At 42.4% G+C, this 16,511-nt stretch overlaps 4 protein-coding genes across 9 annotated transcripts in view; 3 read left to right on the top strand and 1 right to left on the bottom strand.

The window, feature by feature from the left end:
* Nucleotides 1–16,511, top strand: part of LOC133843423 (uncharacterized) — a 58,674-nt gene that overhangs the window by 23,493 nt on the left and 18,670 nt on the right. The window lies entirely within an intron of this gene.
* LOC133846412 (glycogenin-1) lies at nt 583–12,999 on the top strand. 6 transcript variants are annotated; one of them, XM_062281381.1, is made up of 7 exons: nt 583–733; nt 5,080–5,390; nt 5,459–5,748; nt 6,367–6,547; nt 8,637–9,221; nt 10,363–10,570; nt 11,923–12,999. In XM_062281381.1, the coding sequence occupies exons 1-7, from the start codon at nt 727–729 to the stop codon at nt 12,486–12,488; spliced, it is 2,148 nt and encodes a 715-aa protein (XP_062137365.1). In that variant the 5' UTR covers nt 583–726; the 3' UTR covers nt 12,489–12,999. The 6 variants fall into 6 exon arrangements, with proteins under 6 accessions (XP_062137365.1, XP_062137366.1, XP_062137367.1 ...); XM_062281382.1 differs by lacking the exon at nt 8,637–9,221 and adding an exon at nt 6,793–6,858 and having other exon boundaries at nt 11,923–12,997; XM_062281383.1 differs by lacking the exon at nt 11,923–12,999 and adding an exon at nt 11,704–11,732.
* On the top strand, nt 591–14,725 carry LOC133846414 (uncharacterized). The gene is made up of 3 exons (XM_062281387.1): nt 591–733; nt 13,007–14,245; nt 14,421–14,725. Exons 1-3 carry the CDS (start codon nt 727–729, stop codon nt 14,486–14,488), a joined length of 1,314 nt encoding a protein of 437 aa, XP_062137371.1. The 5' UTR covers nt 591–726; the 3' UTR covers nt 14,489–14,725.
* LOC133844318 (UDP-glycosyltransferase UGT5-like) lies at nt 14,660–16,149 on the bottom strand (the record flags this gene model as incomplete). The annotated part of the gene is made up of 2 exons (XM_062278245.1): nt 14,660–15,485; nt 15,546–16,149. Coding segments are annotated over 2 exons (1,275 nt in total), but the record flags the coding sequence as incomplete, so codon positions are not given.

The raw sequence follows: 16,511 nt of genomic DNA, 5'->3' as shown, positions 1-16,511 counted from the left end.
CCACCGAAAAGCTCTCTCTTAAAAAGCCTCCACTCTTAGTAAATATTGAGAGAGCATGTGAGAGAGCAGCAGCTGCTATCGGAATTTGCTTCATTACTTTTGCATACGTTCGCACCTTTGACGCGCTCTCTCTCTCTCTCTCTTGGATTTATTGAGGCGCCGGTGCAGAGTCAATGCCGGCAAAACGAGATTGAAATAGAGAAGTGAAAAGGAAACAACAGAAATGAAATTGAAGCGAGCATAATGCAAAATTCTGTTTTGGCGCCTTCCTCAACGACTTGCCAATGCCCTCAGCTCCCGTAGCAGATTTGCGGTTTGCTGCCTGACATGACGGCAACGACAATTTAACGACAGCGCAGAAGACGTCGCAGCCAGCAGCCCCCACATTTATTGCCCACGGCAGAGAAGTCGCGTCGCGCCGCGCCGCGTCGTCAGTGTGCGCACTTTTCATTAGTTCGCTACGTCTCTACGTTGTAGGCATTCAGTTTCTCGTCGTCGCTCGTGGTAGGCAGAACAGCCAAACGCAAAACTCTCCGCAAGGCAACTCGGACTCGCTCTCGTCAAACACACAGTGTGAAAGCTCAACGGGCACGCCCCACCCACCACCACAAACCAAGTCCACCCCCGGCAAAGCAAAACCAACGCGAAGGACTCGCTCCGCGTGTTTTTGCAGTGTATTCACATAGTTAACTAACATAAAACAAACAACAAACAAACAAAAACAAAATGAGCAGTAAGTTTTTACTTCATCCAAGATCAACCAACAGCAGCAGCCGCCGAAAGAAGCGTGCAGAAGTGACCACAAAAAAAAGAATTGATAAAAACGATAAATAAATGAAAGTCTGTCTGTGTATGTATGCGTGTAAGCGTACGTGCGAATGTGTGTGTGTATTATGCATGGCTCCATACAAGTTATTCACTCGCTGGGCCTTTTTTTTAAATTGCGACTGCAATTTTATCGCAATTAATCCAAAGCTACAAACTGAAATTGCATTCTCATATTTCATAACACACATTTTATTTTAGCAGATTGACAAATCAAATTTCATACTCAGCGTTTTATGCTCCTGTCATTTAGTCCGTTCAATACATGTGTTTTGGGGGCTAGTAGTAAATTGCGGAGACGACCTTTACTGACCTTCAATAGCATTTGCCTAGTCGCCGCCTGTGCGTGTATACGAACGTACGTATGCATGTGAGTACGAATGCATGTGGGTTTGCGTGTGTGTGTGTGTGTGTGAGTGTGCATGCAGAGCAGAAGCATTTAGATTTCTTTTGATTTCGAATCGTCAGTTTTTTGTTTATGAAAAATATGCGCGAATTGGCGAACAGGCAAAATGTTGACAAACTGATAACGTGCGTGTTATGTGAGCTTTGACGCCAACAGAGAGCCAAGCTTACACGGCAAAGCAAAAGAGAGAAAGAGGGAGAGAGTGTGTGTGTGAGAAGCAGAATGCAATTGAGAGAGCGCTTGCAATTGAGAGAGCAGAGGTTGAAATCTATGCACTGTATTACATTAATACGTTGGACTCTAGGGTTGCTGTTGAGTAGCAGAAAAGAAGAAGAGCGCGTGGTGAAGGTCAGTGCCAAGTAGGAAAGCAAAGGCAGATTATTGAGCATTGATTAGGGCAAGTCGTGACCCACTAATGAATCTAACTAGTGAGTGTACTTATACGCCTTGTTTGGCGCCGCTTATCAGCCAGAGTTGATTACAATTTCCGCGTATGAATGACATTTTCTGGTCATGTTCACACGCGTCTATTCATGTCTTGACGTGCACAATCTCAAATTGGGTATACAGTTATAGATGTGAAAAATGCGGCTATTTATAGCACTCAATTCTATACACTCGTATATTTAGCAGGCACAGACAGACACACGCAGTTTATGGCCGGCGACAGGCGCTAACAATTTCACAATTTTCAAGAAAAATCAAGAAAAACAACTTTTTTTCCACACACTCATACAATACACTATTCATTATGGCCCTTGTTGTTGTTTTTGGCAAAGAAACTGCTCGCAACGCCCACAACACACGGCGGCGGAAAATTAAAATTAAATCAGGAAAATGCCAAACACATTTAATACATATACATATATACAAAGTGTGTGTGTGTGTGTGTGTGTTGCCCGCATAAATCATACAGCGAAAATTATATGCTTGGGATGCTGCTCCAGAGGGAAGCTGTTGCTGCTGCTTCTTGCTTCTTCTTGTTGTTGCTCCCTTGCTGCGTTCTGTGATTGAATTTCTAAAAATGTATCTGCGTATCTGTGTGCCGCAAAACGCCGCCTGCATGCAGCAACAGCAGCAACAGCAGCAGCAGCAGCCACTTCTCGTTGTCTTGTCGCGCTACAATTTCATTTCACATTTTCTGGCTATTTTTAGTGTGGCACACACACACACATACATATAGCGAGCGAGCGAGAGGGGAGACGAGAGATCTACAGATTGACGTCGTAGAACTCGTTTTGGGTGTTGGCATTGCTGCTGCACTCGCTGATTTTGCCGGTTTGCCAGCCAGCCAGCCAGCCATCCATCCGTTTTCTTCTTGCCACGCCGGCTGCAACAAATGTGGCATTCAGTTGCCATGCCAAGCTCTGACATTGGCAACGATGCACAAACGGGTTTCCGTTTCCATAAACCAAAATGCCAAAACTGTTGCCAAGCCCCAAGAGTTCCCAATGCCAAATGTCAACCACCCACTCTATCCCTTGGTCTTGCCCTTGCCCCTCTCTCTGGTTATTCCGATTTCCATTCATTAGCTCGCTTCATTCAGGTCATCGATATATGTATGTATTTATGTATGACGCTCTGCACCTCAATAAGCATTCATCGCTTTTGTGTCACGACCTTTATCAGCTTGCTTTATTGTGCTCCCCGCATACGCGGCTGATAAAGTGCAAAGCCAAGAGAAAGAGAAAGCTCGCATTGTGCGCAGTCGCCACTCTTTGAGCTTTTCGCTTCAGTTCTAGCTAAGAGAGCGCTGCAGCTGCTGAGCGAGCTTTGGCTTTAAGCTAAGAGTCGCTTGCGACTACACTGCGCACAATTTGCGAGTCAGATTAGTTTGTAAATCCATTATAAGCACCTAGCGTTAAGCAATAGTATTAAATAAATTTTATTTTAAGCGACCAAATGGTTCGTTAATTTTTGTGATTTTGCTGTGACAATTTGACGTATTCAACAGCTGTATTTTTGTTTTTGAGAATTGAAAATCCAAAGTGTTGTTTATTTAATTTAAATCCAGAAATTTATGACATTTGCCTTGAGAAACAACGGTTCTTTCGTTTGATATTTTCCGTTTATTATTGTGACATGATTTAATTTTGTTATTGTTGTTTTGTGCTCTCGCATCCGGTAAGTCACGAAGTTATTAAAAACCATTCTAGTTTCGCCAAGTAAATGATTTCATTTTTATTTTAGGCACAACAGCTCATTGCACACACAAAAGTCTTTAAAAGAAAAGCAAAGAATTGACAAACAAATCAAAAAAAAAAAAAAGAAAAGAACAAAAAGAAGTCGCATTTTTGCACCCACACACCCATTAAACACGTCCAGATACATTTTGTACATAATTATATACATCGAGCGTGTGTGTGGGAATATGAGAGCGCCACCTGCCGCAAGGTGGCCGAAGCTGTGCTGTCACCAATGCATTCAGCTGCTGTTGCGCTGTTTCGCTGCGCCTCCGTTTCCATTCGTATCACACAGAAGGTAGTTGTTTGTTGAAGTTGATCTTCTGTTTCCTTTTTGTTGTATACAATATACATAAATCTAAAAATGCGCTTTCTAATGCTAAATAAACCCCAACGATTATTTAGTAACCAACAACGAAAACCCAACAAATAAGAAAAACAAATCGAACTAACTTTTTTAACCCCAAACTGAAGTTAGTTCAATCACCATGTACAAAGAATCTTTCTGATCGTAGCATTAATGTTCAATCAATTTGTCTATAATCAATTTGAAAATAAACTTTTAATTTTCTCAATAATAACTCTAATGATGATTTTTATTTTATCTTAATCTATCTACTTAATATGTTTCCTCTTTTCAAATTATGCACGTTTTATTTCAATTATTTTTAACAGGAGTATATAATAAAAGTATATTTAAGAATCAAGATTAACTTTAACTAAATTTTTAATTCTATATTATAAAAGTCTGGAGAATTTTTCTGTAATCTAATGAGATATTCCATTTGAAATTGAAATGAAAAGATTTTTATTAAGAATTGTATATATACATCGAGAATTTTTCCATTTGTAAATAGTGTTAAGCTAACCCATAAGAAGGTAATTTTTAAGCAATGCTATTAATGCCTTTTGGCATAACTCATAATTGCTTAGCGCCAATGTTAATGCTTTTTGCCATGTTGCGAATAAAAATTAATGTTGATGCCGATTGCAGATTATTTATAGTGTATATAATTGATCCCATTTGAATGCCAACAACGCAAAAATATAATTTGCTTTATATGCAGATACGCTTCGACAATGTTTTGCTCTATTTTCGCCATACTTTTTTCTTTAGTTTGGTTTTTCGCTTATTTTATTTTTTTGTGTGCAAAATCTCAAGAAAATAGCCCAAATGGGGCCTGAAAAATATTCGAGAGATTGCCAAAACTTTTGTTGCATGCGCCCGCCGCGTGCCCCGCCCACAAACTGTTGACGCAGATGCTGCGCGCACAAACTCATCATCGCAACGCTAGATCGTGTATCTTTAAGTAGATCTATATATGTATGTATATATAATGGATTCTCCTGCTGCCTGTTTATTTATAATCCATAAAAATGCTGCGTTGCTGCTTTTTAGTTTTTTTTTTTTGCTCTCACTCACGTCTGCTGCGAATTTTACTGAATGCCCAACTAATAAAAGAAATTCTGAAATGGAAAATGAGAATGAAATGGAAAAAAAAAATAAATGGGAATAGAAAAACTTGTGCTATTGCCAAGCTGCTGCATTTGTAAATGTAATTGTATCTGTGTATCTTACTTGAATTGTATCTGTCAGATAGCAGCCTGATCTTACACTTGAACTAATGCTATTTTCTTTTCTTCTTTCGTTGTTCTTGCTCGCAGAGTTCGCTTGGGTTACGCTGACCACAAATGACACGTACTCGCTGGGCGCCTTGGTGCTGGCACATTCGCTGAAGCGAGCGGGCACCGCCCACCAGCTGGCGGTGCTGGTGACGCCCACCGTGTCGGAGGCGATGCGCGACAGACTGAAGGACGTGTACAATGTTGTACAAGAGGTTAACGTACTCGACTCACAGGACGCCGCCAATCTGGCTCTGCTCTCCCGTCCCGAACTGGGCGTCACCTTCACAAAGCTCCACTGCTGGCGTCTCGTGCAGTTCGAGAAGTGTGTCTTCCTCGATGCCGATACACTGGTAAGTCAAAGACTTCTGTTTAGATACACTTATACATATATATCTTTCAAATCTTATATTTGTTTTAGGTACTGAAAAACTGCGATGAGCTGTTCGAACGCGAGGAACTGTCCGCTGCTCCAGATGTCAGCTGGCCCGATTGCTTCAACTCCGGCGTGTTTGTCTTCACACCCAGCGTGGAGACGTTCAACAAGATCACAGAGTACGCCGTCCAGCACGGCAGTTTCGATGGCGGCGATCAGGGATTGTTGAATCAATACTTTGCCGATTGGTCGACCGCAGACATCAAGAAGCATTTGCCATTCGTCTACAACGTGACTGCCTATGCTTCCTACTGCTATTTGCCCGCATTCAAACAGTAAGTATTGAACTATTAACTAACATTCAAGATTTTACTTACCACTTCCGCCACGCAAGTCGAAAATATCAAATAGCAAGCGTATTTATAAAGCTAGTCACTTACAATAGTAACTCACTTACTCACTTACAATAGTAACTACAGTGTTTAAGTTATTTAAAAAATACTTTTGTTTGTTTACAGCAATCGGATTGTAGTACTCTATGGTTTATGTTGAGTATGGTATTATACCGATATTCCAAATGTAGCCTTCGGTATATTTTAGTATCTTTTGTATATAAAGTAGGACTATTTTTGAAGGTCGAGCTTTATTATTGTTATTATTATTATTATTGGTTGACTATCTGGTATATTTTGTGTTTGTGGTATATTTTGGATATAGTACAGCTGTGAACTTTGAAATAGCAGTGCTGATGACCTAAGCGATTAAGTTCACAGCTGTATATACCAAAGTGTAGCTCTCAGTATATTTTGATATTATTCTTGAAAATTTACTTGGTATAGTTTTACAATATAGTTTTATTAAAAATGAGTAGCGGGTATCTCACAGTCGATCCCACTTCACAGTAGTATAATTACCTGCCACTTTCTAATCTCGTTGTATTTTCCTCTTTACAGATTCAGAGATAAAATTAAGATTTTGCATTTTGCTGGCAAACTGAAGCCCTGGTTGTTACAGTTCAATTCGGAGACGAAAACCGTTTCAACGCCCACCGATTACGCACACGCCCAGGATCTGATTCAACACTGGTGGAACATCTTCTGTGATAGTGTGCATGACTCGCTCAGCGATCAAATGGTAAGTGCGATTTGTAAACCGAATCCTTAACTCACTTCCTCCAGTTTTCAAAAGTATTTTCAAGTCTAATTTGAGTGCAACTTTGAGAGTTTCGTTTCGTTTCGTAACGTCCAAAAGCAAACTAAAACCTAACCAAACAAAAATCTGTTGTTTTAACTTAATCTCTGCCAATGAATGCTACGTAATATTCGTTATATATTATCCGTAACTCCGCAACGCATCGTCAAAAAAAAACAAAACAAAAGCTTAAAGCGCCGCAAAGTGTTTCCAGTGATAAGTGCGATAGTTCTTCAAGCGTTCCACAAGAGGAGGTAAGCTGATCCAGAGCCAGCACAACAATTGTAGAACGCAAATATTATAAGCACATACATATATTGTAGATATGGTCAAAGGTCGTTTTTGCTGTACAGATTGTACATATAAATATTGTACATACATAATCGTATATTTCCATATCTTATGCACATTATTCAGAGCAAGATGCAATATTTATTTTATTTATTTCCGTACGTCAATTTTTATTTATTCATATGCCACAAAAGTAAATAACACACAAAGCGAAGCATCGCATCGTATCGCATCGATCTATTGACGACGACCTCGTTATATTTAGTGTATTTTCTCAACTATTTCATTCACTTTTCACTTTCCACACGTTTATTATCTTTTTCTCTCGGTACTTTTTCATTGCGTTTTCTGCTGTTTTTAGTTCGATTCTAAAGTTTACTTTTGCTGCACTCAATTGCCAGCCCCGCCACGCCCCGTATTGGCCACCATTAAACGCTTCTCGCTTCTCGATTCACGATTCTCGTTTATCTTCTTGTTTTTACTAGAGACAGACATTTTTGCAGTGGAGTCTTCTTTGTTGTTGTTATTCTACTCTTTGTGTGTGTGTGTCTTTCTATGTGAGTGTATGTGTGTATTAAATTCTGTGTGTTTTTTGTATGTGTTCTCGAATCTGCATCGATTTGGCCGACTGCCAACGGAATGTTTAGTTAGCCGACGTCAATAAGTATATTGAAATGATCCAAATGGCATGCAAATTGGGTTTGCCAATTCATTTAGGCGCTGTCTCTTTGTTCGCTCTCTCTCTCTCTCTCTCAAATAATTGGACAAAAGAAAGTGACAGTTAATAAAAGAAAACATTCAAAGCAATTAAGCTACCCTCAAAAAGAGATACAAAGCATTTTTCAATGCAAACACAATAGGTGTATCTTTTTGTGGAGCAAAACTTCAAATAGCATTTTGTAAAAATAAACACAAATCGTTTTCAAATGACCAACAATGTTGCTTTAAGGTGGCCTTATTTCTGTATGGAACGGAAATTTGTCATACAAACTTTACAAACTATTTGCAATTTTGTCATATAAGTATGTAATTGAAATTTTATCAATGAACGTCAAGAAACTAAATGATTAATAGCTTCTTGTTAGGCTCTTGAAGCTGAAAACAATTTTGCCATCCAATGCAGCCAAGCAAATTGAAGACTACACTATTATTTGAATATGTTGTCTTACTTCTCTGTTATAAATCTAAAAAGAAATCAATTCCTAGTGAAAAGCAATAATATTTCAATGTATTCTAATAGGAGAAAAGAAGAAACAAAAATAGAAACATTTTTGTAGATTGCATATCAAAACATAAATCAATTTATTTCAAGCTCATACAAATAGTCAATTTTATGATAGATGTACAAATAAATAAATCAATTTATTTCGTACTCATTTATTTTCGACTTATTGAGACTTTGTAATAGAATTAGAAAACAAACATTGTTTTAATTTCATGGAATTTTGCAAATTTATAGCAAATAGACTCGATTTAGTACATAGACTATTAAGTATATTCTTAACTAGCAGTAGATAGACTTTTCAGTATATTTTTAAGTAGTAGTATATATTTAGCTTTGGTATTTGTTTACATTCGTCTTTGTCTTTACTTACATTTTAGTTCTTTATTTTAATTTATTGTTTTTTTTTAAGTTTGGTATTTTATAATTTATTTTTGATTTCCAACTCTTACTATGCGCTTTCTGTTCATGCCAAATCAATTTGCCATGCTATAGAAACAAATCAAATCACAATGCCAGTGTCTTTGCTTAAACATAATCCACTCGACGAGCTACAATGAATATCATTACGATATGGACAGCTACTATTACGAGCACTGCAACAACCACTATCATCGAGAGCAGCAACCACACGAACAGCAGCCGATACAACAATATGTGCCAGACGTGCGAGAATATCGTGATCCATGGGCAGATTACTATGAGCAGGCGGAGCGGCAAGAAGAGAATGAATCGCAAACAGAGTTCAGACACAATGAATATGCGAGTGGCCATCACCAGCAACAGCAGCAGCATGAAGAGTGCAGACCCACATCACCACAAGCACCACCACCACAAGAACCACCACAAGCACCACCTCAAGCACCTTCACCACAATTACCATCCACTGCCAATGAAGACTCCATAGCAATAGATGTAAATAGCAATGTACATGCAACTGAGCAATCGCCCACCAACAACAGCAACAACAACAACACTTCCCACGCACACTCTGAACACCACCAAAACTACCAAAACCACCAAGAACACCACCACCCAGAGAATGCGACACAAAACCCATCAGACCACAGTCAAGTCGATGAAGTTGCCGATGATGCAGATGAGGTAAAAAAAAAGAAAAGAAAAGCAACCAAAAATGAAACGAATCGAATGAGAAGCTGAGGGTAAAATACGAACTGGCTGCCAGCACATGCTGCACCACACATGCCGCACATGCCACACATAAACCACACAACACACGAAACCAATCCTGCTCCTTTTCCTCTTCCTTTTACCTCCTTCAGTTCAGTTCAGCTCAGTTCAGTTGGTGATTTAATGTAATCTCACATCGTTTTGGTTGCACTCTGTCATGTACATCGTATGATATAAACTCCTGGCTCTCTGCACTTTAAAACTGTCGTCTCGTTCTTGGGTTCTTGTCCTGTCGACCTGTGCTCGTCCTCGGCCTCGTTCTCGTCCTCGTTCTCGTCCTCGTCCTTATGGTGTCTAGTCTCTCTAGTTGGCTGCTGCCTTGAGGCGGCTGCTGCTGCACATTTGCACATTTGCGTGTCCATCATCACACGTTGTTATCATTGTCGTTGTCGCTGTCGAAGTCGTTGTCATTGTCATTGTCATTGTCCTTTTGTTTCATGTGCTGCCCATCATCATCATCATCATCATCGTCGCCACTATTATCGCTACCACGTTGATGCTGCTGCTGCCTCTCGCCTCTCGCTGCTGCTCCGCTGGCATTAACTGCTTTTGCTGATTTATTAGTTGCCAGTCTTCGACCTGACCATTCTTTTGTCTGTGTGTGCGTGTGTGTGTGTGTGTGTGCATCATTCAACTGCAGTTGCTGCCTGTTATTCATTCGCAAACACTCAACACTCGAACCGCACACACACACACACACACAGCAAGAACACATCGAATGGGGCGACGCACTTCATCTTCATGCACATAGTAATCTGCCACAAGGATTTGCGAAAGGACAAGACGCTTTAACATGCAGCAGCACAAACGCATTAATCATACGCCATGTTGCATTGTGCTACATCTAACACACTCTGCTACCCACTTCCCCTCGCCACCCCCAAAAAGTAGCTAATCAAATTAGTGGATATGTTTTTTATCTTTATTTTTCTTTTTTTTTGGCAACCAAGCTGCATGCAATATGTACTTACATGTTATCGTTATCGTTATTGTTACTGTTATCGAGAACAACTGCGATTTGCTTTGCTAACAAAATTGTGTTGCATACTTTCAGGCTGGCCTTGCCGGCGCCTTGTCACAGCTGCGCATTGGCGCTCAGCGCACACCCGAGCAGGAGCAATACGAGAATCTGATGCGTCGCCAGTGCTGGGAATCGGGACAGATCGATTACTCGGGCGCCGATTCGTTCGATAACATCTGGAAGAAGATCACGCAGACGCTGGAGGCGAAGCCCGAGACAAGCTCTGAGGCTGATCAAACTGGTAGTTCATAGATACAACTTACAAAAAAGAAGCAATTAAATAAAACAAATCGTTCGTTAAGCGTCGTTTTGTTGACCCCCCACCAACACCAACACCAGCACACACACACACCCCCTCTCACACACTGAAGGCCTGACCTTACACCTTGTTACACCCACAAAAAAAACTCGAGTCACATTCATCACTGCAACATGGGCAACAAATTAGAACCAAGTGCTGTCAAGTGGCATATATGCAATATTTAATTGCCACACACACTCCCCAACTCACACACACACACACTCAGCGCAGAGAGTGGCATATCATATGTGTGTGTAAAAAAAACGCACAGAAATTTTAATTAAGTTTTCAAATTAAACTTTTTTACACTCGTCGCTGCTGCTGCTGCTGACGACGTCGTCGCAGCATGCTACTTGTGTGTGTGTGTGTGTGTGAGTGTGTCACACACACTTGGCACAACATCAGAGCCACCTCCTTCACCACCGCACACTTGGCTCAGCCACAAAACTTTTACACTTCATTGTATTTTAATTGAAATTTTTGTAATTATGCCGCACTTGAATGTGCATCGCGGCGATTTGTGGCATTGAATTTACAGCTCATCTGCATTAAAAGCTCATTGTAACCCATCCCCTTCCTTCCCTTTCCCTTTCCCTTTCCCACTTCCTGTTTCCCACCTCCCACCATCCCACTACCCACTGCTTTAATTAATTGATATATATATATAATATATATTTTTATAGAAATAATAAAATGTTTGAAAAAATATATTTAACTGCAAATATTGTGTATGCCTCTTTGTGTATGTGTGTGTGCACGCCTGTGTGTATGTGTGTGTGTGTTTGCCCCCTCTCTCCTCATACACAAAACGAGTTGAACGCTAACTTTTTGTTTAGACACCTTTTCACAGCGCAACAAAAAATATATATTTACCATTATATACTACAAGTACTCTTTGTTTCTTTAAACTTTATGTTGTAATTTACCTACAGAAATATTGTCGAAAATATTTATTCAAGAACACACAACAACAAAACTTTTTAATTAATCCAAAAATGTTTGAAATGTGCATTTTTATTTTAGTTTTAAGTTAAATTTATGAGCAAATAATTAATTGCATTTATTGTTTTCAGTTGTTTACTTCTAAGTTCGCTCTCGCTCGCACCTGATTCTCTCTATCTCTGTCTCCCTTGTGAAATGTTTCTATTATATTGGGGGTTCACCATCAATCAATCAATCAATCAATCAATCATTCAATCAGCAATCACCATCAATCATCTACATCTACGATCTACGATCGCTGTATGAGTTTGCTGCCAGCTAAAACGATTACCATAAACGCATTATTCCAGATATCGATAGCGATAACGATAACACGCTAGCCACTAACAAACTGCTTACACAAACCGCTATCGAGCTGCTGCAGCAAAAGCCCCAGACGCCTACGCCTAAGCCTGCTGCCACGCCCACAAACAAAAGCAGTAACAGTAACAGTAACAACTCGAGTTCCGGCTCAAATCCCAGCTCAAGTTCAAGTGCAACAACCACTAACAAGCGGTCAACTGGGACAGCAACAGCAGCAGTTGTAGTTGCAGCTGCCTCACCACAAGTTGCCGCCGCTGCTGTTGCAACTAACAAACTTTCAACTAACGCACAGAAAGCCGACATCGTCCCAGTTGAGCAACAACAATCGACAGCGAAAGCAATACCGAAAGCAACAGCAACAGCAGCAACAACAACAACATCGCCAGCAACATCGACGATAGTAAAGCCGCAACGTGTCCAGGCGCCGTCGCAATCAACGCAACCGCAGCAGCAACCACAGCAACAGCAACCACAACAGCAGCAGCAGCACATCCTGGCGAGTGCTGCACCCACAAAGCCCAGCCGCCAGAAGACGTTGCGTAAGTTGAAATAACAATTACTGCAACTGCTGTTGCACTACAGCTGCCTGCCCCATTTGGCGACAAAGTCGGGCAAGCTGCTCACACAGCAACTGGAGTCCTACAATGCAACCCAATCCCCGCCAGAGCCTGTGCACGTCTAACTGGAGAGCAACCACAACGGAAAGTACAAACAAATAATCGAGAAAAAAGGAAAACTAACGAAATTTTGCTGTATAAAGTGCTTTGATAATAACCAAAAAAAAAACAACAAAACAATGATAAAAACCAACTGCGCCTTAGATAAAACTAATTTAGGATTATGAAAGGTTACCCCTTGCCCTATGTTTAAAGAATGACCCCCAAGTGCTTGCAACTAACTAATTGCCACAACAACAAACACACAACATCACAGACAGACTAGCGACCGTTAATGTTTTCAGAGTGGTCCAAGAGCTGCGCTCCACAAACACATATTCACACACTCACACACGCAAATTACTCACATATTGTACACTCTATTCCACTCACTAAACAACACTTTGCACTGAAGAGCTGGTGACTTCCGCTGACATTGAGGATGGCAAAGTCGAGTTCGACAAGGCCACCGGTGCTAGCACCCAGTACAAGCTGATCGAGGGTGGCTACGAGGTGATCACCACCACGCCTCAGCCCAACGGTACGGTCAAGACCCAGGTGAGGACCTTCTGGGATCCCAAGCCCGTCAGCGCCGAGGATCTGGCCAAGGAGCAGGCCAACAAGAAGGAGATCAAGAAACGTCTGGGCAAGGAGATCCGCATCGATGAGCACACCACTATGTTGACCCGTGCCATCGAGGGTGGCTACGAGGAGGTGTACACCACCATTAATGACGATGGCACACGCAGCACTCGCACCAAGACCTTCTTCGACTCGGTGCCCACCGAGATCAATGAGAACACCAACACTCAGGTGAACAAGCTGAAGAAGAATGTGACCCGCAAGTCATCGGTGGACTCCACGGACTCCACTGAGTCGACATCGCGTCGTGTGGTGCAAAAGGTGCAGAAGAACATTGTGTCGAACACAAATGATCAGCAGTCGAACTATCGCGAGGACACCACCATCGAGGAGACTCGTCGCGTCAGCCAGAACATTGAGATCACCGAGAACAATCGCACCGTGCGCAAGAACTCGCTGCAGGAGCAAAGCATCAAGGCTGTCACCCAGAGCACCAGTGATGCTGGCAAGAAGAAGAAGAAGACCAAGTCTTCGGCACCTCCACCACCCGCTGACTTTGTGCAGAACGACACTACCACGGTGGCCTCGAAGCGTGTGCCCGGCGGTGTTGAGTACACCTACTCAACGGAACTGGAGTCGGGCAAGACCATCACCACCTCGAAGACCGTCTACGAGGAGGAAGAGGTTGAGCTCACCGAGGAGGAGATCAAGCAATACAAGAAGACCCTCAAGGATGCCGAGAAGCACAAGAATGTGACCAGCACCAAGAAACTCAAGTCCGAGTCGGGCACCAAGAAGGTTGTCCCCTCCGAGAATCCCGGTGATGTGACCACAGTCGAGACCATCAAGATTGAGGGTGGCACCGAGTATCACTACACCACTGTGACCGCCGAGGGCATCGTGAAGAAGGCCACAAAGACCGTCTTCGATCCTGTGCCCAGCACCAAGAACAATCCCGATGATACCGATGAGGAGGAGATCATTGAGGAGTACGAGGAGGAGATCATTGAGCCCGGAGAGAAGACGGTCAAGACCATTGAGACAGTGAAGCAGCTGCCCACCAAGTTCGAAGGTAGGAAATTATATACATATATATTAGAACTCAATTTTGAAATATATCAAGTGATAGATAAAGTTTGATGGGATGATGATTAAAAGGAAATGTTGAGAAGTGAAGTTAAGTTTAGAACGTATTCAAAAAATGTGTTGTTTAAAAATTCATATAAATAATTATTTTTTGTTTGCAGAGGAAGTGACCATCACCCATGAGAAGAAGGAGAAGAAGATCAAGAAGTCCATGGTGATCAGCCAGTAGAGGAGTCAACACACAACTCACTCACTCACACACACATCACATGCACACTCGCATATACACTCTCACAACAAGCTAGCTTTTGCCGCGTATCCTTTTGTTGGCAATTATGAATATCCCCTCAGCAGCTTTATCCTTGATTACGAGTATTTTGGAAATGATTAGAGACAAGTCTTTCGGTTTTGTAAAATGTTAACATAACAAATTATTTGTATTACATTGGAAATTATAAAAAAATAAGAAATTATTTATGATTGTTTCACAATTAACTTAATTCATAGTCTACAAATTTGTTTATCAATAAAAAACGTTTTGAGTTGAGATGTTCGTTAGTTGCGTTTCACCTTTGTCTTGGCACTTTTCACAGCCGATGATTTTCTCTTGCGACACAAGAGGCGGAGTCCAAGAATTGGCAACAGAATTGGAGCCAAAGCAAGGCCAATAATATCGAGAAGATAGAACTGATACCAGGGCAAGTCCAGTCCAGGTGAGACCAAGTGCGGTGCACCGCGATGTTCGATCACATAATCGATCCAGAACATGGCCTCATCCATGGCATCCAGCGGGCGATTGCGGAAGATCTTTGAGGCGCGCTTCATGTTATCCATGTACTTGGGATTCTCGAGCAGCTCGGTGAGCGAATGACGCAGCTCCTGCTCCGTCACGGTGCGATAGTCCACACCCAGCGCAAAGCCAGCTGCTTGGCCCTTCTTGATGTTCAGATACTGATCGGCATAGACGGGCATCCCGAGCACAGGCACGCCGTGATACACCGCCTCCTGGGTTCCAAAGAGACCGCCATGGGCGATGAAGACCTTGACGTTTGGATGGGCGAGAATATCATTCTGTGGCATCCAGCTTTTAACCATCACATTCGCAGGCAGATTGGGCAGCTTCTCATCCTCGAACTTCCAGAGAATGCGCTGCTTGAGGCTGCCGAACACATCGAGGAAGATCTTGAGCTTCTCGGGTGGCAAGTCTGCGCTGCGGACCTGAGAACCTGCCAAGGGAAGCCAACATTAATACAAGTTTTAATAAAGGGGTTTAATCTCAAGCTTACCCAGACTGAAGTAGATGACGCCGTGCTTGGACTCGTCTAGGAACTTTTGCATATCGGTAGGCAAAGCCTTGGGCTTCTGGATGTGCAGTCCACCCACCTGGATCATGTTGAAGGAGACGGGCCGAGGCGCCTCCAGCGGCATGTAGGTATTCAGTAGGAAGGCAGAGATGTTGCGTTCCAGTTGTTTGATGCTGGGCACCGAATCGAACTTGTGAGCAAAATGCTTTTGCAGCAACGCATCCTGTTGCGGATAGTGCCAGATAGTCCGAACGATATCCTCCAAGGCACAAGTATAAACGCTGTCAATGCGCTCCAGCAGTGTCATGTGAGGCGTGTACGGTTTCCATCCATGTGGCACATGCGACCAGGGTGTCATAACGCCCACCAATGGGCTCAGGTAGTTGGCAAAGCCAAAGGTCGCGATGGTGACGATGGGAATCTGATACAGATGTCCCAAGAACAACGCTCCCTCGTTGAAGAACTGCTCGGCCAGCAGCAGATCGTATTTGCCCACTTTGTCCTTGGCATCAATCAGATTCAGCACCTCGGGCTGCTCGAAGGCAAACTCGGTGCTCTCCAGGCCCATGACGTAGCACATGCGAAGACAGTGTGCGAATTTTCCACAAGCCGGTCGCGTTTTGAAGTCGCTCCTTTTGATCGCTCTGGAATTCGCTAAAATAAGTAGAAAAATCAAAAAAAAGTGACTAGAGTGAGTTCGAGCTGTGCTCAATCCTTGTGTACTCACGGTCGGTCGGGGCACCTGCTGCTGGACGTCGGAGGCAGCCGTGTCACCAGGAGACGCATTGGCAGAATTGACGGCAGCGAGGGAAATTGTTGTTGGTTCCAGTACAATTGACCACAACTACTGGTAAACAATAACAATCGTACACCCGCGATCAGCTGACGACGAGGGCTGCGCTATCATCAGCTGCTCAGCCAGACTGGGCGTTCTGGCGTTGCCAGTCG

The sequence above is a fragment of the Drosophila sulfurigaster genome, chromosome 3 (genome assembly GCF_023558435.1).
Source record: "Drosophila sulfurigaster albostrigata strain 15112-1811.04 chromosome 3, ASM2355843v2, whole genome shotgun sequence".
Taxonomy (NCBI): domain Eukaryota; kingdom Metazoa; phylum Arthropoda; class Insecta; order Diptera; family Drosophilidae; genus Drosophila; species Drosophila sulfurigaster.
Note: the sequence above shows the minus strand (reverse complement) of the source record. Positions and strands in the feature narration are given on the sequence as shown.

Coding starts and splice junctions, on each gene's coding strand:
- LOC133846412 (XM_062281381.1), top strand. Junction 6,548..8,636: donor ACTCGCTCAGCGATCAAATG/GTAAGTGCGATT, acceptor TCACAATGCCAG/TGTCTTTGCTTAAACATAAT. Junction 9,222..10,362: donor TTGCCGATGATGCAGATGAG/GTAAAAAAAAAG, acceptor GCATACTTTCAG/GCTGGCCTTGCCGGCGCCTT.
- LOC133846414 (XM_062281387.1), top strand. Junction 14,246..14,420: donor GCTGCCCACCAAGTTCGAAG/GTAGGAAATTAT, acceptor TTTTGTTTGCAG/AGGAAGTGACCATCACCCAT.